The 24,126-nt window shown below is 37.4% G+C and overlaps 1 protein-coding gene across 3 annotated transcripts; it reads left to right on the forward strand.

Annotated features, from left to right (window-relative positions):
* The first annotated feature begins 3,464 nt into the window (after positions 1 to 3,464).
* On the forward strand, positions 3,465 to 23,798 carry LOC140636379 (nephrocan-like). 3 transcript variants are annotated; one of them, XM_072831620.1, is made up of 5 exons: positions 3,465 to 3,654; positions 3,736 to 3,878; positions 4,574 to 4,721; positions 13,707 to 14,608; positions 22,731 to 23,798. In XM_072831620.1, exons 3-5 carry the CDS (start codon positions 4,647 to 4,649, stop codon positions 23,176 to 23,178), a joined length of 1,425 nt encoding a protein of 474 aa, XP_072687721.1. In that variant the 5' UTR covers positions 3,465 to 3,654; positions 3,736 to 3,878; positions 4,574 to 4,646; the 3' UTR covers positions 23,179 to 23,798. The 3 variants fall into 3 exon arrangements, with proteins under 3 accessions (XP_072687721.1, XP_072687718.1, XP_072687725.1); XM_072831617.1 differs by lacking the exons at positions 3,465 to 3,654; positions 3,736 to 3,878 and having other exon boundaries at positions 4,518 to 4,721; XM_072831624.1 differs by lacking the exons at positions 3,465 to 3,654; positions 3,736 to 3,878; positions 4,574 to 4,721 and adding an exon at positions 13,253 to 13,365.
* The last annotated feature ends 328 nt before the right edge of the window (positions 23,799 to 24,126 follow it).

Below are 24,126 nucleotides of genomic sequence, written 5' to 3' on the forward strand. Positions count from 1 at the left end.
CAAGGGGCCCCAAAGAAGTGCATTCTGAACACTGTTTAAGATAACATTAGTTATCTTTTTTTTTGCACTTAGATTAAAAGGTATAAGAATACCCTAAATTATCTCCTTTAGAATTCTTATAGTCTTCCAAATAAACCAATCAGAAGAGTATAGAGAAACAATTATACAAAAGCCATGTCACAAGAGTTGTTGGAAGTGGAATTCGTTTGGCCCCATTTGATTGTAACTCACTTAAAACTCCTTTGGCTCTTGTGGCCATGGTAAGCAGGGGGAGTGAGGATGAAAAGACTTGTATAGTAGATATTTGTCACTAAAAGTGGAGGACTGCCCGTATTTGAGTTCCATTCCTCTGTTTAGGGAATTCCCTACCCTTTGTAACTTGAATATGGCAAACAGAGTCTTCTTCCCATAATGAACTGAAATTGTCAGGAAAGCACAGTCTCCCAGCTCTGTGACACAGCTGGAGCATGCTCTGGGGTCAGCTAACCAAAATAATCCACCTGGAATTTTTACTTTGGTGACAGTAAGGTGAGGATTGGGACAATTCTTGGCAGGGAGGAGAGATGGGACTGGGAGTAGCAACATCCCTTTTTTAGTAGCAGTGAGGGCCAGCAGTGATACACAATTTCTGATTAATCGGTGGAGGCCAGGGCATCCAAGTTCTTTGGTGATACTAGACTGAAGTGTGATTTTTGCCTGTGATTCTGGCTATATAGGCTTCCTTTTATTTTTGCCATTTCCAAATCTGGTTCTCTAGGTTTTCACAATTGTGTGTGTTACCCAATATTCAGTCATTTCTTTTTCTTTTTCTTTTTTTAATATTTTATTTATTTTCATGAGAGACAGAGAGAGAGAGAGAGAGAGAGAGAGAGAATGAGTCAGAGACTGAGGCAAGAGGGAGAAGCAGGCTCCATGCAGGGAGCCTGACGTGGGACTCAGTCCCGGGTCTCCAGGGTCACACCCTGGGCTGAAGGCGGCGCTAAACTGCTGAGCCACCCAGGCTGCCCCCCCCCCTTTTTCTTTAAAGATTTTATTTATTTATTCATGAAAGATACACACAAAGAGGCAGAGACACAGGCAGAGAGAGAAGCAGGCTCCCTGTGGGAACCGGATGCAGGACTTGATCTGAGGATACCGGGATCATGACCTGAGCCAAAGGCAGACACTTAACCCACTGAGCCACCCAGGGACCCCATAATTTTTTATTCTTTAAAATCTCTTTTCTTTTACCTAAAAGGAGGTTTTCATAAATTAAAGCTTTCTATTTAGCTCTTGGTTGATCAGTTTTATAATAGAAATCATAAGCCAATGCTTACAGACTCACTTCAGGGAAAACTTGGGTTAGTCAGTTTATTCTCTAGAATTCAGTTTTCTGTCTATAATGGGAACTAGCCCTTTTCTTTTTATAAATCAAAGAAGGCATATTTCTACTACATTGAGACTCACATTTGTATTTATTGTGGGGTTTCTTAATGGTACTGTTGACATTTTGGACTTCATAGCTCTTTGTTGTGGGGCTATCTTGTACATTTTATGTAGAGTGTTTAGTAGCATCCTTGGCCATTACTCTCTAGATGCCCTTGTTACTGCCTATCCTCTCCCCATCACAATTACCTTTTATTGTCATAAAAAATGTCTCCAGAATTTGCCAAATTGCCCCTGGTTGAGGACCCCTGGGTTATAGAAAGGAACAAGCAAAGGGAGGTAAGGAGGGGGGTGGGGTTACAGATAAAGAACATATGAAAGCAAGATAGGGAGGATCTTGGCTTGAGAATCAAAACAAAAGGGATAAATCTAATTTAATCCAAATTCAAATGTCAAAACATATTCTTTGAGATTGCAATCTTTCTTGCCCTGAAAGATGAAACCTAGATTCTGGGCTCTATTCTGAACAGTTGTGGATGAGTCATTTGAGTTTCTATTCCTGAGAAAGATACCCATGTTTCTGTACTAGGTTTCTCCTTGCCCAAAGAAGCCACGTAATAATGGTCAGATATGTGTTGTTAAATCTTTTCAGAGAAAAGAACAGTATGTCCACACTTAGCCTTAGGGATCCATAAACTTGAAACCTAAAAACACAAGCCAAAGGTAGGGAATTTTAAACCCATGGCTCTTCATCAACATGCAAAAAATCCAAAAGTCTACAGATAGCATTCCAGAAGCTGAGCAGTCATGGCAATTTTTGTGGCTGCTTCTTAGCACAACATAAATATAGAGGGACCTGTTGCCCCCAGAGCAGGTACAGCAAAACATGTGTGTCCCTCAAGCATCTAGGCTGTACCTTTGTTCTATACTTTCTCTGCAATTTATGGTATCAATAAGACTGTGTTCTACTGGAAAAAAAATTAAAGACTTTTTAGCCTACTCTAAATGAGTAGGCGTGGTCTGCAGAACACATAGAGCTCTCATTCTCCAAAACATTTTCAAACTTTTTATGATCCAATTATTTATATTTGTAATGTTCAAATCAGGAAACACTTAGTAGTAAATCCAACACTTAGTAGTTAATCAAATTGGGACAATAATCTTTTTTTTTTAAGGTTTTATTTATTTATTCAGAGAGACACAGAGAGAGAGAGAGAGAGAGAGAGAGAGGCAGAGACACAGGCAGAGGGAGAAGCAGGCTCCATGCAGGGAGCCCGATGTGGAACTCCATCCCAGGTCCCCAGGATCACGCCCTGGGCCGAAGGCAGAGCTAAACCACTGAGCCACCAGGGCTGCCCGGGACAATAGTCTTGATGGACTATTAGACATTTAAATTTATATTCATGGAAAATATAAAATAGCATGAAAAATATAGTAGTAAAAGGTGCAGAATATAAAGTTGTATATGAGTATGTTTACAACCTGATAAAGTAAAACTGTTCACAGTATAAAATAGTAACAAAGATAATGCCAAAATTGCAGGCAAGGTATAGAAATGCCATGGAAGAAAAAAATATTAAACAGTGTAATGTCAGGGCTCAAAGAAAAGGATATCCTGTGGTGAGCAACAGAGGATAGGAAATGGAAATCCTCTCTATGCTGTGGAACATTAAAACTAGCTGTCAATGATGGCAGACAACAACATAGGATTTGGTAGGCATTTCCTTTTAGGTAACCATGAATTCACTCTTTTAGTGACACAGAAGGAAAAAAGTGTTCCATGAGTATTTCTCTTTGTTTTTTCAAAGCCTAGGTGGAGGAAAGAAATGGGAAAAATGTTTGATTGTGGAACAAGACTAACATTGATTATTTTCCCCCACCTTGCTCTTTTTTCCCAAATTTTCTTTTATTGAGCATTACTTTGCTATTTGAAGATTCTAAAACTTTTTTAAAAAAAACAATTCTATTATGAGGCAAGAGAAATAAATGATAAAGTTTGTAGAAAACCAAGATACTGATAAAAAAAGAAATTTGTTATCATTCTTTATCTCAGTAAAAGAAAACAGAGGTTAAAAACAAAATCAGAAAAGAGAAGCAGAGAAGTCTTTTGAGAAAAGCACATGGAAATCCTTACTCTGGAAATAGAACGAACTGATTATCAGAGCAAAGAAACTTTGGGCTTCAAAATGAAAACTGCAGCAAAGAAGTTGGTTGAAGAGGACATCAGACAAGCTTTTCAATATTAGAAAGGGTTTCTTTGGAGCAATCCGCTCAGGCCAACCAGTGTGGGTAAATTCAGGTCTTCCACCAGGGAGGGGAAACCTTTTCTATATAATCTTTTGCTTGAAATGCTTTTAAATTCCTCAGCAGGGATGAACGCAGCACGTAAAAGAGCTTCAACAAAGGCACGCCTGAGACAAATGAAGCCTTCTCTCTGCAGTCCAGTTTCAGAACATACAAGTCCCTCTGAAGAAACTAGAGGTCTTTTCTTCCATTATGACAAATAGATGAAGGTAATAGACCCATTTTGATGTCTCATTCTCATCTGAGTCAACAGTATTTTCGAATGGCAAAAATATTGTCCAAATATGATAGCTGGGTGGATCAAGTGATAGATGAACTGAACAAGTTATCTGAGGCTCTAAACCTCTCCTTGGTAGCGCATTGTTTCATCTAGCAATAAAATGGTACTGGGACAACAATAATGAAGAGAAAGCCTGCCCATTTTCCCATACTGGTTAATGGGAGAAGAAAACACCTGCCTGTTGCAGGCCTACAAAAATGGTTTTAATACAGGGTCACAGAAAATTCAAAGGTTTATAGCCCACTATAAAACAGCTCTTTGTCTTTTCCCACTAATTCTCTGGTGTCACATTTAACAAAACAAGGAAACTACAGATAGTAGAGGTGTTTGCAGATTAGCCTTCCAAGCCATAAATAACAGAGGGTTTTGCTCACCTACAAATATTAAGGCAGCTTATCAATGTTTAAGCCCTTTGTAATGGTTGCTAACATTTTAACCCAGGCAAATTGAGAATTTTTTCTTTCCTGTCTTCTTACATTGACAGAGTACACATTCATAAGATTCTATTATCAGATTTCATGGTATAAAGAGCAAGACATCACCTAAAGACTTGCCTGCTGCCTGGGAGGCCCCATTTTGAAAGATGCATCTGCTTTATGCTTTCTTTGTTTTGTTTTCTCTTAGTTATGGTTTCCATCCTACCTGTCCTGGCAGATGTAGCTGTGATTCCGTTCAGTCAGTGCAATGCTACAGGCTAATGGAGGTGCCATCAAGTCTTCCTCCCACCACCAAGAAGCTCTACATTAGCCACAGCAAAATTCAACACCTTCAGGTAACCATTCTACGGTCAAGTCACCACAATTTTATTCTTTAAGGCAGGGTGAAGAGCAAGTATGGGGTTGTGAAATTTGATTTAATCGATTAAAACTTAAAAGTGGTGGCTTTCAAGTTTGGACAGTTGCACTAACTGTCTGCTTGCCCTTTACTGCTGAGATGGGTATATGCCTCTGGATATTTCTTTTTAGAGAAACAGTCAAAAAACATCAGAATCTATCATTAATGATAATTTATTTCAGTTTTTATTTTTTTTAATTATGTTGTTGCAAAGTGAAAGTAAAGAAGTGGCTCTTTCATAACAAAGAGAGTTTGAGAGCAAATGCTATTTTCCGTTTCCAGGGTTAAGAATGAGTGCTTTCAGGGGATAAAATTAGTTTTGTTTGTGTCATAAAAGCAGATGATCCTTAGGGCATTATAAGACTATCAAGATGAATCCAAGCACATAAAATTATTTATAACAGACCCTACATACCTGCCAGATAACAGGGGCTTTGTGGAAACAACTACAGAGGAAATACATGTTTCTGTTTTGGCAGGTTATTGCAGTACTTGTTCTACAAACTTTTAATTCTGACTTGTATATTTATGCCTACCTATTCAGCATGCTGCAAAGAGTTCTATAGATTTGTCTGACTTTTGTAATATGAAGGAACTCTTGTTTTTGGCCTTTGATATTTTGAAAGGTATGGAGAGACAAGGGTTCTTATCCTAGTTTTCTCCCTACCTAGAGATACAATCATCTTAAACAAGCAGTTAAAAAAGATCTCTGGGCTTCACTTTTTAACCTTTGTGAAGTAAGAAGGTTGGGTTAGATTGGTGATCCCAGGCTCCTTTTACGTGGAAAATTCTATGGCTCTCTGATTTTGTCTTTACTAGTCACTGCTCTTCCCTCCTAGATCCAAATCCCAAGATAAGGAAGTACATCTCTGTGATGGAAGTGTGGAGATTCAGCAGGTGGATGTACTTTCCCTTCAAATACAGACACTATCCCCTTTAATTTGGTTAAGAAATGTTCATGTAGGTGTGCCTACACCTGGAGAGTTTAAAGTATGTGGCGTGGTATTTATTTCAAGGCTCAATAAGCAAAATCCCCCAGTCGACATGTTTACTCTCCTCTTGTGGTCTAGTAGCTCCTAATGCCAGAGAGCAAGTCTGACCCTGTCAGGTCTCAGCACTCAAGCAGGACAGCTGGTTAAAGGGCAAGATGCTTAAATATTTGTTCCGAGCGCCTGAGATGCCAAGACCTGAAGTGTCAACTAAGTCTGGTAATGATCCTACAGAGCCAATAAGATGAAAGTATACCTTTCATCAAATTCAGTTGTTGAGTGAGTGCATTTGTCATTGGTTTACGCTCACTGAATGGCAATATTTCCACTTCCCTGACTTTAACCCAGTTAATTGTCTCTTGGAAGGACAGATTCTGGTTGAGATATTGATAAAAGACAGGATTGTTTTCTGAAGGAGATAAAAAGCTCTAAGCAGTAATACATCTCTTTTAAAAACCCTTAGGTTTTAAATGACCATTTTTTAGCTGTATTTGGTGAATACGATGTATATTCTGTCCATTTGGTTTGAACTACAGTGCCTATATTTCAAGGAAAAAAATACCTTAGAAACACCTTCAGATTAATAGCAATAGAAATTTTCTATATATGTATATACACATATGTATGTATGTATATATGTTTATATATGCACACACCATATACAAATGCATGTATACACATATTCATATATACATACATATATATTACAACAAAAATGTTTTGGGTTTTTTAAAAATTTATTTATTTATTCATGAGAGAGAGAGAGAGATTGGCAGAGACATAGGCAGAGGGAAAAGCAGGCTCCATGCAGGGAGCCCAATGTGGGACGCTATCCTGGGACCCCAGGATCATGCCCTGAGCTGAAGGCAGATGTTCAACCACTGAGCCACCAAGGCATCCCTAAAAATGTTTATTACTTATTAATATAATTTATGTTTGGGACTGTGAATGCTGTGTTTAAGACTAGGGATAAAGGTTGAAAAATTCACCGTTCCTGCCCTCAACAGATGAGTGTCTTTATTTATCCACTCATCTGTAAAACTTCCTGTTTGAGATGCATGCCATTGGGCTGTAACATTCCTTGCTTCTTCTTTTGTCTCATACTGTGCTTCAGCTCCTTCCCTCCCAGCTCCTGTCTTGCTCTCCATCCTGAATCCTGCATCTTGGTGCCATCAGGGTCCAATGCCCTAGCCTCACTATTCCTTGAGCTCATAAGAAAGTATTCATCTGTGTTTCCACTTCACCACAGCCGCCTACTTGGTGATATCATAATCATTACACCTGAAACTCCTCCACTCAGAAACCTTGAAATCCTCCACTCTCTGGTCATTATTTTCTTTGCTTTCAGCTGCCATACTCTGTACTTCTCTTGCCAACTCATGGAAATTTCTAACCCTACATCTACCCATGTTTTCTTCAGATAATTAGTTTATTTCTTATCCATCTTCTTTCCCATCTCTTCCTTTTTTGAATCCTAAAATTAATTTTAACACCTATGCAGCAAAGTCTCAGTTTAGGGGATCATTTTCTCATGTTTTTCTTGTACCTGGATAGCCGGGTGCTGCTGGAGACGATCATACTAAGGTCTTTGACTTCATCTGGGTCTTCATTGTCACTCATCTGTCCTTTCAATTCTTCTTGGCCAGGTTTTCCTATATTCCCTCAATGTCTTCCAAAACTTCAGTACAGTTTGGGTTGTCTTCTCAATCTCTGCCATCCTCATTCTCACCCATGGTTGGCCTCCCATTTTCTTGACTAATCTGACAAAACTGAGGCCATTAGTCTTGATCTCCCTCAACTCCTACTCACTGTGTACTAGCTTATCTCCATTCAATTCTGCAAACTCTTTCCTCCAGACAGAGAGGATGAGATCTCCCTCTTTCTGCTCAAGGCAGCCTCCTACTCAGGCTCTGGAGTCCACTTTCTACACCTCTCCCTTGAGCTTGCTGCTTCATTCTCCTTACACCCATATCTTCAGTTGCTCTTTCTTTACTAGTGCCCTGTCCTAGCCTATACATAGGCTCCTTTCATTGCAATAAAAATAAAATTATTTGGGGGCACTTGGGGGCTTAGTCGGTTGAGCATCTGATTCTTGATTTCAGCTCAGGTCATGATCTCAGGGTCATGGGACTGAGCCTTGCCTCGGGGCCTGCACTCAGCGGGGAGTGTCTGCTTGAAATTCTCTCTCCCTCTATCTCCATCCCCCATACTGGTATTCTTTCTGTCTGTCTGTCTCTAAAGTAAATAAATAAATCTTTAAAATAAAATAATTTTAACTCTGTGTCTCTTCTTGCTACTATCTCTATTTGCAAAACGCTGTAAAAGGGTAATCTATATTTACTGTTTCTACTTCTTTACCTCCTATTTATTCTTTAATTTACCACTGTCTGGCTTCTATCTACTCCATACACTTAAAAAACTTCTCTCGGGGCACCTGGGTGGCTCAGTGTTTGAGCATCTGTCTTTGGCTCAGGGCATGATCCTGGGGTCCTGGGATCGAGTACCGCATCGGGCTCCCTAGGAGGAGTCTGCTTCTCCCACTGCCTGTGTCTCTGCCTCTCTCTGTGTGTCTCTCATGAATAAATAAATAAAATATTTAAAAAAACAAAACAAAACACAACTTCTCTCTAGGACACTGGTTCACTCCTATTTCTTGAAATTCTTCTTTTGCCTTCCATGACACCATACTTTTATGTCCTTATTATTCTTTTCTGGTAGTTCTTTTCTGCCATTTTGGTAGGTTTCTTTTCCTCTACTGCCCGTTATTTTTTTGGCTTCTCCAGGAAGACTCAGTCTTTAGCCATTCCATTTTTTACTATGTACACTCTCCTTAGGTGACTTCACTTTATATGAGTAATGATGGCTCCCATAACTGAGTTTCTAATTCATGCCTTTCCCCCATGTTTCAGACTTATCCAGCTGCATACTGGAACTCTTCACATATGTATATGATCTCAAAATACCATGCCCTAACCTGAAGTCAATCTTTTCCCCTAAACCTGTGATCTCTTGTCACTGGCTTCTTTCACTTAAAATAATGCCCTCACGTTTCATCCATGTTGTAGCATAGGTCCAAATTTCCTTCCTTTTAAAGACTAAATAATATTCCATTGTATGTATATACTACATTTTCTTTATCCATTCATCAGTTGATGAACACTTGGGTTTTTTCCTCTTTTTGGCTATTATGCTCCAAAGAACATTCATGTACAAGTTTCTGTGTGGACATATATTTTCATCTGTTTTGGGTATATACCTAAGAGTGGGATCTCTGGGTAATAGGGTAACTATGTTTAATATTTTGAGGAACTGCCAGACTGTTTTCCAAAATGGCTCCATTGTTTTCCATCCCTAGAATAATATATGACACTTCCAGTTTCTCCATATGCTTGCAAACATTTCTTATCCTTTTTTTGGATCATAACCATCCTAGTGTCTGTTAGTATCTCACTATGGTTTGACTTTCATATTCCTAGCGGTTAATAATGTTGAGCTCTTTTTCATGTGCTAACTGACCATTGGTGTATCTTCTTTGGGGGGAAATGTATGAATGCTTTGCCCATTTTTTTTATAGTACTAAATATTTGTTTATTTATTTTTAAAATAAATTTATTTTTTATTGGTGTTCAATTTGCCAACATACAGAATCACACCCAGTGCTCATCCCGTCAAGTGCCCCCCTCAGTGCCTGTCACCCATTCACCCCCACCCCCCACCCTCCTCCCCTTCCACCACCCCTAGTTCATTTCCCAGAGTTAGGAGTCTTTATGTTCTGTCTCCCTTTCTGATATTACCTACCCATTTCTTCTCCCTTCCCTACTATTCCCTTTCATTATTATTTATATTCCCCAAATAAATGAGAACATATAATGTTTGTCCTTCTCCGACTGACTTACTTCACTCAGCATAATACCCTCCAGTTCCATCCACGTTGAAGGAAATGGTGGGTATTTGTCATTTCTAATAGCTGAGTAATATTCCATTGTATACATAAACCACATCTTCTTTATCCATTCATCTTTCGATGGACACCGAGGCTCCTTCCACAGTTTGGCTATTGTGGACATTGCTTTTGCCCATTTTTAAAATTGGGTTGTATATATATACAAATCTCCTATCAGATATATTATTTGGGAGAATTTTCTCCCTTTCTATGGTTGATTGTTGTTGTTCATTTTCTTAATGGTGTCCTTTGAAGTGCAGAAGTTTTTAATTTTGAGTAAGTCCCATTTACTCTTCTTTGTGTCATTTTTGCTTTTGGTGTCATATCTAAGATAACTTTTACCAAACCCAAGGCTGCAAAAATTTATGTCTGTATTTTCTTCTAAGAGTTTTACAGTTTGGGCTCTTACATTTAGAGGGCAAATAGGAGTGTCTTTATGACAGCAGTCAATTAAAATGATTGTGCTTTACAACTTTTGGGGGAGAGAAACTACTTCAAGATTAAACAGAATTGATCACCAAGTGGAGGGATTATGGATTATTTTTATATGCTCTCCATACTTGTCAGAATTTTAAAATTGTTTACAGAGAATAAGTATCGATGATCAGAAAAAAAAGTTCCAACGTTGTTTTACAGACTCCTTACTGGCTTGGTGCACACAAGCCTGAGGCTGTAACTCTGAGGGTATTTTAGTTTCCTGTATACATTGGACTTATAAGGAGCCCAAGAAAGGTCTGTGGCCCTCTATTGCTTGCATCAGGGCCTACCCAAAAGAAATTAGAAACAAAGCCTTTCATGACTTGCTTCAGCAGGCCTTGCTTCTCTGCTCTACCTCATTTATTTGCCCTGCTTTTTTTTTTCATTTTTCATATTTTGTTGTAACTTTTATCTACATATATATTAGGTTCACTAAACTCTAAAAATGTATGGCTGGAATTATATTTGGCTAAACTTTCTAACCTAATCATTAACAGCAAGCCATACTCGCCTTGCTTTTTGAGCAACATTGAAAAAACTCACAGCAGCCTTAAGGTTAGCTGGAGGGCAAGAGCATCTCTTTCTACATCTCTTGAGCACAGCTCAGCTTAGTCCAGGGAAATGGAAAAACTGGTCCAGCAGAGTTATTTTCCTTTGTCAGCTCCATAAATTCAACTGTAAAGTTGGAAATCAGTGAGTATCCTCCCCACTGTTTGTGGTGCCAGAATTCTATATTCTTCTGCTAAATGCATGTCATTGCAATAAGGTTAGGATAAAAATATGTGTTTTGGGTTAAGATCAATCTGGGCTGGAAGCTCAGCTTCTCCATTTGCTAGTAAGATATACTTGGCCCAATTATTTTACCTTCTCAAGCCTTAGCCTCCCTTTCTGAGAAGGGAATAATTATGTTTACACATAGGACTTTATAAAGATAAACATGGTGAATACTTAGAAAATGGTAGCCATGTTTTTAAGATTTTATTTTTAAGTTATCACTGCACCCAATATGGGGCGCGAAGTTTGATAATAGTAAACTTGCAGGCTTATTAGAAAAATTAGTGAGCACCTGGGTGGCTCAGTGGCTGAGCATCTGCCTTTGGCTCAGGTCATGATCCCGGGGTCCTGGGATTCAGTCCCACATTGGGGTCCCCACAGGGAGTCTGCTTCTCCCTCTGACTATGTCTCTGCCTCTCTCTGTGTGTCTCTCATGAAGAAATAAATACATTCTTAAAACAAAACAAAACAAAACAAAACAAAACAAAAAAAGCCCTGCCCTTCCTTTCTTCCCCAAAGGAACTTGGCTTGTAATGATCTCAGGATCGCCCTCTGTCCATACCCCCATTGTGCAAGAGCATGCACGCGCTTTATCTCAAATAAATAAAAATCTTTAAAAAGAGATAAGTCTTGCCTAGAAAGTCCTTCTTAGTAAAAACAAAACAAAACAAAACAAAACAAAAACCTAAAGCTCAAAACCCATAGGCTTTTATAGTCTTTGAAACAAAATAATCACGAAAGGAAAACAAATATTTGAATAATATGTACTCTTTTTGAGCAATATGAAGCTTATGCTAAAGTGAACCTATCCCCACAAATAGTTTAAAATAATCCATTTAATCTATGACAACCCTTACCTCTTTTTAAATTACAATGATTTTTTTAAAAAGATTTTATTTTTATTTATTCATGAGAGACAGAGGTAGAGACATAGGCAGAGGGAGAAGCAGGCTCCCTTGTGGGGCTCCATCCCAGGACCCTGGGATCATGACCTGTGCCAAAGGCAGATGCTCAACCACTGAGCTACCCAGGCATCCCAGGCAGGGTTTTAATCATGATGATTATATCACTAATGCTGATCAGAAATTTTCAGATTGACTTCTTTTTTTTTTTTTTTCCAGATTGACTTCTAAGAGGTTAAAACTGTAATTAAGTCTTAGTTTGCTATCATGAGTGGGGGCAAATGACTTCATTTGGGGCTTGTGCTTTTCTTTTTTAACAATATAAAAAAAGCACTTGGGACTTGTAGATATTCAAGAAGTGCAAGAAAAATTGCTATTTTGGAACTAGGATTAGTTAATATATCTGATTAATTATTAAGAAAATATCACATGTTAGCAGCAGTACACAAACCAAGGCAGCTGCCAAAACTGTTATGAATAAAAACATTTGTTTATGGAAATTGTAACATGAGATTCTTCTAACAGTATCATAACAAAAAAGCTTTAAAATATACTGTAATTCACATCCTATGTCCTCCTAGGATAGAAATGCCTATAAGAAGTATGTGATGCCAAATTAACCCACTTTGAGTGGGTTGGTATTACAAAAGGGCTCAACATGCATAATTGAATCAAACATTTAAACACTGTAGATAGTAAGACATAAAATTGTGCATTGAAAATTTTATCTCAATTGAGTTCTAAAGCAGGTTGAAAATGTTGTGAATCTTTATCAAGCTAAAGGAAACCTGGGGCAATTTCTCTTTCTGCCCAGAGATGATCTTACTCTAGGAGCCAAATACTAAGGATTACATCATCCTAGAGAACATGTATATGGTGAGGTAGGAGGTTCACAGATATGTGGAAAGATAGGGGTGCTTGAACTTGCAACCCGTGGAGAAAGAATATCAGATTTGATCATTTCTAAAATCTAGGAAAGGAGTAGCATTAGGTCTGGGATATATGCATGAATGGAATTTTTGCTCTACAGAGATGGAGACACATGTGTCCTATTACTTCGTGGATCTTTTTCACCAGTGAGGCACAAATTGAGGGATAGGAAATAGGGAGCCTAGGCTAGTTTTTCAAACCATAACATAGTTGAAAATGTTTATCTGATAGGCCCATCCTAGTGATAGCAGTGTCTGGTTTTGACTTTTTGACTTTTAATGCTTACAGTTTTTAAAAATGTAGTTTATAACTTAAGAAATCTAAACAATACAAAATGAAGACAGTGAAGATCTCTTGTAGTTTACACTGTAGAATTAGCAACTGCTAATAGTTTGGTGAAAGATTTCCAGGTTGTTCCCATTCTGGGCTATTATAAGATGATGCCACAAAGGACATCCTATTGCATAAATCATTGTGCAACTTGTAAGTGCTTCCGTCTGGAAATAAACTTGCTGGGAGAGAGAATATGCAGCAAAAGTTGGCTATTATTATAGCCACCAATAATAGGTAAAAGTGCTTAACATATTCTTGATATCTTACACTGTGAGCAGTCATAAATTAAAAATAGGACCTGGAGTACCAGGTTGGCTCAGTCAGTGGAGCATGTGACTCTTGATCCCGGGATCTTGAGTCCCATGTTGGGTGTAGAGATTACTTACAAATAAAATCTTAAAAAAAGAAAAAAATAGGACCTGAGTCTCCATCCTTTTCCAAGAGATAATTTTAAATAGATAATGAAGAGAAATCTGAAGTATCATTAGTATTGAACAATAACATGTATTTTTTTTCACAATAACCTTAATTTACTGCTTTTCTCCCCTTATGACCCATCCCTTCCTTTTTTGTAGATGTCTAGCTTCACCAGAATGTTGGCTTTAGAAGATTTTATTCTGCTGGCCAGTGGAACGGAGTCAGTAGAAAATGACACTTTCAAAATGCTGAGTACCTTAAAGACCTTGGAACTCTGGAAAAATAAGTTAAGATGCGTCCCCAGTATTCTCCCAGCCAGTCTTGAAGTGTTAAAACTAAATGATAATTCAATAGATGTCCTGCATGGATCTGATTTTGAAGGACTGAAGAAATTAAAAATCCTTGAACTTAAAAACAATCTGATCTCTTCTCTCTCTCCCAGCTCACTCTCCTCTCTTGTGAGTTTGCAAAGTTTGGTGTTAGATGGCAACAATATTGAATCCGTAGCTGGACCACTGGCACTCCCTCACCTGAGAAGTCTGAGCATGGAGAATAATAAACTGCATCTTATACCAGCTGGCTTCTTTACTTCCCTCCAGTCTCTGCAATTTCTCAGTTTCAGTGGTAACTTCCTGACTAAGATTCCCATCGATCTGCCCAAGTCTCTGCTCTCTTTAAAAATGGAGAGAAACCAGCTCAAAGTGGTAAGGTTTCGAGATATGAAACACTTGGAGAATCTTTCCCACCTTTATCTGTCAGAAAACTCACTCTCCTCCATCGATGGGGTACAGATACTTGCCAATTTAACTACTCTCGAGTTGTCTCAAAACCAGGTTCCAGTGTTGCCCTTCAGACTACCAGCAAGGCTACAAAAACTAGATATTAGCAATAATCTGATTCAGAGAGTTACAGTCCAAGACTTTCAGGACCTCCGAGACTTGAAACACTTATTTCTGGACAATAACGTTGTTAGCTTGTTCGAAGCTGGAGCCTTGCAGATGTGTTCCCAGCTCTCCAACCTGGCCCTGGAGCAGAACCTGCTGTTGTCTATACCTTTAAGGTGAGTGGGGAGTTGTCATTTATGGTGATTGCTTTAAATATTTTCTGAAGATTGGGCCAATTAAGCACATTATACAAACAAGAAAAATAGAGCAAATGTAAATGATCTGATTAAGGCGGTCCTAGGGTCCTAGGGCTAAGGGTAGAGGTTTTAGGCAGGGTTTTGGAATCTCCAGCCCTCTAACTAAATCATGCACTAACTTAATTTATCTTGCCTAGCAGATAAGACACCAACTGGTGAGATCTGTATTTGAAAATATGCAATGCTGCTTTGGTGAAGTCTGCTCAGAAATGTAACATGGGGATATTTCTTGTAAAAGTGTTTTGGTTTTTAAGTATGTGGCCTGGGACCCACAACAGACAGACTACATACGTGCTTAGCCTCTAGCCTAGCTAGGATATGAAAAAGAAATGAAGGGGAAATGTGGTAAGGTATTTATATTTTTAAAAGCATTGAAAAAGTAGTTAGGAAAAAATTACAAGTGCATAGTCTAATCAAATTTATTTTGAATTATGTATTTGGGAACCTTGTATGCTTCTCATGTTGTGATCTTTAAAGGATTTAAATCTATCTCTGCTTATTTCTCTATATGTCTGCCTGTGGGTATGTGAGTCCATTTGGGTTGGTCTTGCTTTGTGTTTTGGTTGCCTCTCTCATGAATACATGTGCATGCACATGCACACACGTGGACACAAACACACACCCTCATATGCTGACAATTTCTCTTTCCAAATATCCCTCTCTCTGTGCCAGACCTCCTGTCCTGTTCCCTCACCCAGTCATAGTCTATAGCTAATGTTCATATTGACATTAATCAATCCTTTTTTGTAAACCTTATTCCACGTTCTACATTTATGAAACAGAGAAATTAAAGCATGGCAGAAGAATAAAGCCCTGTTATTCTCTTAGAGAGTGTTGTTAATTTTACATGCCTATCAGTGGATTCATTTTCATTTTGGTGCTTTTAATAGAAAAAAGGCACCTTGCTCTGTTGATTATCATCAAATTGCTCATGATTAATATACCAATTTCTGGCTTCTGTAGAATCATATGGCACTGGATTTACTTATTTTCATTTTGTTATCAATGAGAAAGGGAAAAATTATCTTTGATATGTACAGATGTTCATTTTTTCTAGTTGAAGAAAAAAGATGTTTCATTATACAGTGTGGTAACCCCACCCAATGCAAAACATGAAAAAGTGATTTTAATAATGGAAATCAGTATTTTAAAATATATGTTGATCATTATTTGAAATTAACCAATTTCTTCTAATGCATGTGCATATAATTAATGTACATATAATGTGCATGTGCATATAATTAATGTACTTTACCAGGCACTTGGGATACCCCATGCAATAAAAAATAAAACTTCTTGTTCTATGCAGTTTAAATTCCAGCAGGGAAGTAGTAATAATAAACATGATGTGTGTAAGTATATAACATTTAGATGGTGTTAGGTGTTATAATTAGCAACAACAAAAAAGGGCAGGATTACCAGGTTCAGGAGAGTGGGGGTGGCTGGTTGTAATTTGAAATAGGGTAAGCATGGAGAACTTTCATGTTAGTGTAAGCTTTGAGCAAAAACTGGAAGGAGGTAAGGGATTTTGCTGTGAAGCTGTTTCGGGGGGAAAGTGTTTTAGACAGAACAGCCAATACAAAGGCCGTAAGGCAAAAACATGCCTGCAGTGTTCCAAGACTCTAATACTTGCTATTTCAGTAATTTCTCTACTATGTTTCAAGCCTTCTTTTATATCACTATACACCCCTACTCCAAGAAAAAAAAAACATGTATAGAATAAAAATTCATAAAACAGGTTGGGGAGTGACTGTTATCATCAAGGATTCTCAGGGAGCTGTGACAGAGGTGGTAAAATTGTGAATGTGGTGGACTTCTCTATTCAGGTGGCTTTTAGAAAGCATTTGGTTGAGTAATCCTGCTAAGTTTAATGAGTAAAACGTAGCTTAATTATTTACTCCTGCCAGAGCATTTGCGTGTCTTAATAAGTGACTACAGAAAGCACAATGCTTTTGCCCAATGGAGTGTATAATAGAATTGCAAGCCTGAGCCAGCCATAATTCTCAAATCTGACTCCACATTACAATTATCTGGAGACCTTTAAAAGAGCATACTTATGCCCAGACTTCACTTCAAACCAATTAAAGCAGACACTCCAGGATTTGTGCCCAGGCATCAGTATTTTTAAAAAGCTCCCCAGATGAATTTCATGTGCAGCCAGGGTCAAGAAGTAATGGGCCAGAACGATGGGATAAGGGACATGAGATGAGAGTGGGTTTTTCCTATGAGGCTTCAATTAAGCAGCACAAGTGTCTTTTTTGTCAAAGAACTTGGCCAGCTCTGAGAGCAATGTGTTCCTTGTAGAAAGTGATTTTTAAATTCCCCATCAGTCCCCCTCCTCCTCCCTGGCTTTTCTTTGAATTGGAAAGTAGGAATGGCCCACTTTCCAGGAGAGTTTTTCTGTGATTTTCTTCCCATAAGCATTAAAACACAATACTTTAAAATTTTTTTTTGACTCTTAACACTTTTATTTATGAGTTTAAAACAGTACACTTTTGTTTGCATGAGTCTTATTCATACACAAAATTGTACTTTAAAATTCAGTTTCATATTAATAAACTAGAAACACAGGCAACCTGTTGCTGCTGGCTAATGTAACCTAACTTGTTGCTAGTTCCTAGCTGTGTATCCTACCACAAATCACAAATCCCTTCTTTTGCCGACCATCTTCCATTCTACATTTCACCAAGGAAATAATAGTAGATGGCTTTAGGTATATACATATGTTCAAATATCTACTGCATTTTGCCTCAATATGCTAATTGAGATCTGTTATTCCCCATTACTTCTTACAACAATCCTGTGAATGTAGGCACATTTTCTTAACAATTATTTTATGGATTAGAACATTCAGATTAGGAGGTATCAAGACATTTCTCAAAATCACATCATCAGTAAGTGGAAGAGTCAGGATTAAACATGGTAGTCTAACTCCAGAGCCAGGGAATTTTAGCCACCACGCAATCACTTGCCCCTGAGATTTACTCTGCCATGAACAATGCGCCATACTACTTCAAAACTTAGAACCCCCAAGACCTTGGTTTCACTTATGCTGTTTCATTCTTATTTTTCCAATCTCTAGCTCAGTGAACAAAGTTACATTGTTTTTTTCTTTATCCACAATTTGGATAATTCAAATCCAGGATAGTTTTTTTTTTTTTTAAGATTTTATTTATTTATTTATTCATAGAGACAGAGAGAGAGGCAGAGAGAGAAGCAGGCTCCATGCAGAGAGCCCGACATGGGACTCCATCCAGGGTCTCCAGGATCACGCCCTGGGCTGCAGGCGGTGCTAAACCACTGCGCCACCGGGGCTGCCCCAGAATAGTTTTCTGCAACCCAACAGAGGCATAGCATTTATCTTACTTATACTCAGGTGCCATCTACTGGTAAAATGGAGTGTACCCCATTTTACTCTAAAAAGCAACAGACCCGAAGAACAAATAGCATTTTTAGAAGCATGTTTGTCTTAAAATCAGGGATACTTTTTAAATGTAAAACAGACTTATAAAGACAAATTATATCAAAGCCACAAATCAGGACATTGGTGATTTCTCTTACAATGTCATTTTGATTATAATGCCCACAGATATATGAAAGGGAAAAAAAAAGGAAGGACGAACGGTATAAATTTTGGCTCTGCAGCCTAGAACTGATCATTATATTTGTTTAAAAGAAAACTTGGCTTTTCATTTTCATTAGTTAACCTTTATTATGTGATTTCTGTGTACTGGGCACTTTCATCTAGAGTGGAAAATCAGAAGCTTTAAACTAAATAACTTAACGGAAATCATGTACCGGTATGTTGGTATGTGCACAAAATTGCATTATCTTGCGGACTGACTTCATATTGAATTTAACTATCAGTCTTAAAATGTATGAAGTGATTTTTCCCTCAGAAATTAATCTACTTTTTAAGGTCAATTTTGTTCCACCAAAGGAGATGTCACTTTAAATGAACAAGACTTTAAAATACTCAAAGCACAAATACTTATAAATGTATGTGCACTTGTAGAGGTTAGTATACAAATATAAAGTATACAATCATCATATGACTGGGATCACAACAATAAATTTCACTGAATACTAAAAGTCATGAATGTACATTCAGTGCATTCACACGCTATGAAAATAGGATCTGGATGGTATTACAAGGGCTTCCTTTTTTTTTTCTATAAAAATTTCCCACTTCTTATGCTTCACAAACAGAATAGCACTTAATATGGAGCAGTTGAGTAACAGAAAAAATTTCAGTTTCACAATTGTGATTCTTTTTTTACTTTTTATCAATAGGCCTTAATATGACATTTTTCAAATTGGTATCCACAGTTTAAAAAAGGTTTTTCCTTATTATAAAGCAATACTCATTCAAGGTTGAAAACTCTGTGTGCTGAAAAATGAAAAATCATTCATAATTGCTCAACCAGAGCCTACGTCTAGACATAATTTGTTTTTATGTATTTGCGATCATTCCATTTTGTTTTCTATTTTTTCTATTTAATATTACAGAGCATTTTTCTTTCCCTTTTCCACTTTTTCCAAGTGTTACAATGGACCCACGGGATCTTAATTTATTCAGTGTGTTGTAATCATTTAAAGTTGCTTGTCTTTTTTGATTTTCAAATTGTTCCAAATTTGCCTAGTGGGAACCCCTCCAAGCTGGTCCCTGTGTTCACCAGACAGGATTCCATTAGTTCTCTTTTTAAAAAATTGTGGTAAAAGACACATAACATTTACTTAACCATTTTTAGCTGTACAATGTAGTATTGTTAAGTATCTTCATATTGTTGTGCAATTGGGTTTCTCCGAAACTTTTTCATTTTGCAAAACTGAAACTCCACGCTCATTAAACAACTCCCCATTTCCCCCTCCCCCAGTCTCTGACAACCACTATTATACTTTCTGTTTCTAAGAATTTGACTGCTCTAGATATATCATATAAGTGGAATTATAGCAGTTGTCTTTTTTGTGATTTTAACTTAGCATAATGTCTTCAAGGTTTATCCATGTCTGAGCCAGAATTTCCTTCCTTTTTAAGGCTAATTATTTCATTGTATGTACATATTGTATTTTGCTTATCCATTTATCCATCAACGTACATTCAGATTGCTTTCACATTTTAGCTATTGTAAATTCAATATAGGTGAACAATGTATATAATAATTTATAAATGTGTATGTATATAATGTATAGTGTATAACGTTATTTAATATGTAAATACCTCTTTGAGACCAATCATGCTTTCAGTTCTTCGGTATATATATATATACCCAGAAGTGGAATTGCTGGATTATGTGGTGATTCTATTTTTAAGTTTTGGGGGAAGAATCCTCATTCTGTTTTTCATAGCGACTGTACCGTTTTACATCCCCCCCCGCCCCCCAACAGCACACAAGGGTTCCAATTTCTCCACCTCTTCATCAACACTTACTATTTTCTGGATTTTCGCTAGCAGCCATCCTGACAGATGTTTCATTAATCTTTGAACATGCTATTGCATTCTGGCTCAGACGTGCTAGCTTACCTTGCCTCAGACATAGAATCAGTCATTTCTCTGAGAAGCCTTGCTTCTTTTAAGGGGAAATTGGAATTCTGAAATTAAGAGCTGAGTGCTCAGTGTGTTTATGCTATTGGAGTAGCATTGCCATTAGGATGTAATATTCTTCTAGATCCTTCTAGTATGTGGAACTAGAAAAAATATTTTTTAAAGTTATGAATTCACATTAACATATCCAATTCATATTGAACATTAGAGGGTTTTTCTTATTTTATATTTGTATCTTTTCTTTTACAATGAATTGTTGGTTTGTTTTTATTTTATTTTATTTTTTTAAGATTTTATTTATTTATTCATGAGAGACACAGAGAGAGAGGCAGAGGCACAGGCCTAGGGAGAAGCAGGCCTGACGCAGGGAGCCCGACACAGGACTCGACCCTGGTTCTCCAGGATCACGCCCCGGGCCAAAGGCAGACGCTCAACTGCTGAGCCACCCAGGCATCCCTGTTGGTTTGTTTTTAATGATATGGATATAGTTATTTGTTTGTTTTTATCTTAGAGTATTCATTAAAAAGGCTTCAAAATTTCATTACTAACAGCAGTATGAATAATAAATGTGCTGAGATAAATTTCCTTGCAGATCCTTTTGTCCTTAGTGTCTAAGGCTTAGATATATCCACTAAGGATATATAGTCAGAATACTTTTTTTTCCTTTATGTGATTATGTACTAACATTAACATTTGATTAATTAATTAGATATGTTTGTTTCTGTATATGTTCAATTTCAGGGCTCGATTTTGTTTTACCTTATTTGTTTTGTGAACGTGTAAAACATTAACATGATTCAAAAGTTAAAACCATATGCAAACATTTCCAAAAGTAACCATTTTTATTCACTTCTGGGTTATCTTATCTTTCCCCAATATAAGCAAATATATGGACATGTATTCTTATTTCCTTCTTACACAAAAACTGACATACTATACATTCTGTTCTACTTCTTGTTTTTTTTTCCCTTTAGCAATACTTTCTGGAAATCCTTTTATGATAATTCTTAGGGATGAACCCCTTTCTTTTTGTTAAGGTGGCATAGTAGTTTTTTACTGTTGTAGCGTGTTGTTTCCAATCTCTTTTATTAGAAATAATACCATAATAAGTGCACATGTGCTGTTCTATCTCTGTCAAGTCTTATCTTCAGAGTATATTCTTAGAAGTGAGATTGCCCGGTGGACGGGTAAATGCACAAGTTATCTCATTAGGCTTTGCTAAATCCTCCTCCAAAGGGGCTATGCCATTTTAGTGTCCTACCAAGCTATGTATGAGAACGTCTGTTTCTTTACAGCTTTAACCACAGAATGCTAAGGATTAAGATTTTTTCCAATCTTGTAGGTGAGAAATGACATCTCTGTGTGGTTTTATTTTTCATTTCCCTATTCTGAATATGGTTGAAGATGTAAGGGCTTTGCTTTTTTGTGTATGTGGACTTCCATTCATGCCTTTTGCCCATTTTTCAGCCTCATTTTAAAACTTTTTCTTCTCATCTTTTAGGAGTCCTTTACATATTAGGGAAATTAGCTCTATGTCTGGATTATAAAGTGCAGATATTTTCCCCAGTTTATCCTTTATCTTTTGACTTTGCGTGTCTTTTACCATATACCCTTTCTTTTATCTTTTTTTTTTGGTACCCTTTCTTTTAAAAATTATTTCTAATGTAGTTGATTCATTGATCTTTTATAGCTTCTGGATTTTCATGCCATAGTTAGGAAAGCTTTCTCATAGAATTAGTATTTAAAAAATTGTTTAAATACATGATTTTATTGTCACCTAAATAGTCTATTATCTCTTAATTTCCATATTAGTGGACATTAGTCTCTATCCTTTTTTTTGCTGGCATAAATATAACTCAATATGTGACAAACATATTTGTTAATAATTTTCTAATTCTTCTACTATTTCCTAGGTTGAAAGGCATGTCTGATATTTGGCAAATTTGGTACATGTTACCAAATTATTTCCAAAGTGGTACCAAGTTACACTCCCACCAATAGAGGTTAAGTTCTTATCTCACAACACCTTCAGCAGCAATAAATTTCAAAGTTCAAAACCAAAACCATGCTCTAATTTCATACATAAAACATTGCATCATTTTTTCATTGCCCTTTATATTCATGAAGAACCACACTTTTTCACATTTTTATTTGATGCTTTGACTTCTATAAATTGTGGATTCGTGGCCTTTGCCAAGTAAAAGGTTCGCAACTTTTTTCTCATCGATTTGTTTATGATCCTATTTAACAAGAAAAGAAATGGAAGAGTTTTATTGGCTAGGAACCAGGAAACTCAAGGGTTAGATAATAAGACCTCTGCCAAAGGTTAAAGACCTATATACATAGGACTGAATTTTTCAAAATGGAGCTTGTTTTCTAGCTTCCGCCAGGACACAATGGTCCAGAAAAGGCTGGTGCTGCTCAATGTGAGTTGCTTTAGTAGATATGGAATGTGGTCATGGCTTCCTCTCCCATCCTGTTTCCATGCTTTTGCAGGCTTCCAGGAACCTTAGCCCGGCTGGACCTAAAAGGCAATGCCATCCAGGATATTGCTGAGAGGGAGCTCAAGGATCTAAAGCAGCTTCAGGTTCTAAACCTTAGGAACAACAAGATTTCTGCCCTAGATCTCAAGGTTTTGGAGGGTTTGCCTCGCCTCAGACATCTGTATCTGGATGGAAATCCATGGAATTGCACCTGCAGTCTCATAAGAGCGAGGGAGATCCTGAAGGCCAAGGGCACGGATGTGAGGGGAGGACAATGTGCTGCACCAGCTGAACGGCAAGGGGAGAGCTGGATGTCCTCCAAGAAGATCATGAGGCAATGTGAGCATCATTTACATCTGACCGAGAAAAACAAAGAGTCCAAAAAGAAATCAAAACCAGAAGAACACTCCAGCCTCAGAATCAACATGGATGATGATTATTATGATTATGAAATAGATTAAGTATGAGCTTGTTTACAGTTTAGATAAAGTTTTTCTTTTAAATAGGCTTCATTTAGAGCTCTTTTAGATTCATAGCAAAATTGAGAGCAAGGTAAAGAGATTTCCCCATATACCTCCTACTTCTGCACATGCATGGCCTCCCACATTGGAAAACCCCCCTTCAGAGTGGGAGATTTATTACAATTGATGCACCTGCACTGACACATCATCGTCACCTAAAGTCCATAGTTTACACTAGGGTTCACTCTTGGTGTACTTTTGGTGAAGTACATTCTGGGGATTTGGACAAATATATGGTGACATGTATCTATCATTGTAGTATCACACAGAATAGTTGCACTGTTTTGAAAATACTCCACAAAAGTTTTTTAGTGTTCAATCTCTTAAGCAAAAATATACAATAAATTTAGATATGTAAGACTCTTTTTTTGTAAGTTTTTCTTGTTTCTATTTTTTTTTAAAGAATGAAATGAAAGTTGAGGTGGGGAGGAAAGGAGAAAGAGATAATGGTAAAAAGATGTAAGATGCCTTCCACTTAAAAAGTAATTTGTATTTGATACTGAAATCTACACAAATAATGCCAAATAAAATTGCCATCTGGTTAGCTTCCTGAAAATAGAGTTGTTCATTTTATCATGTAAGGTGATGACTTTTGTGTATGAAGCTGGTGCCTACAGGCCTACACTACAGGCTTTGGACTCCCACTTAAGCAAGAAAGAAAGTATTGGAAAGAATGGGACTTGCTCACAGAATCAAAGGAAAAGCTGCAGAATCTGGAAGGAACAGGGTCGGAACTGCTCCAGGGTCCCAGAAAGAACACTGTGTTGGAGAGGCCCTTAGCTTCTTCAACCTTCTCGGTGCAGAATGAAGAGCCTCCACTATTATGTGTTAGCTTCCCTCTTCTCAACATTCATATCATCAGAAGGAGAGACCAGTTGGCCTAACTTG

Source organism: Canis lupus, chromosome 1 (genome assembly GCF_048164855.1).
Source record: "Canis lupus baileyi chromosome 1, mCanLup2.hap1, whole genome shotgun sequence".
Lineage (NCBI taxonomy): Eukaryota > Metazoa > Chordata > Mammalia > Carnivora > Canidae > Canis > Canis lupus.

Bases quoted from the DNA above. Each gene is read 5' to 3' on its own strand.
- LOC140636379 (XM_072831617.1), top strand. From the start codon at position 4,533: ATGCATCTGCTTTATGCTTTCTTTGTTTTGTTTTCTCTTAGTTATGGT. The intron at 4,722-13,706 runs GTAACCATTCTA...CCTTTTTTGTAG, and splicing joins GCAAAATTCAACACCTTCAG to ATGTCTAGCTTCACCAGAAT. The intron at 14,609-22,730 runs GTGAGTGGGGAG...ATGCTTTTGCAG, and splicing joins CTGTTGTCTATACCTTTAAG to GCTTCCAGGAACCTTAGCCC.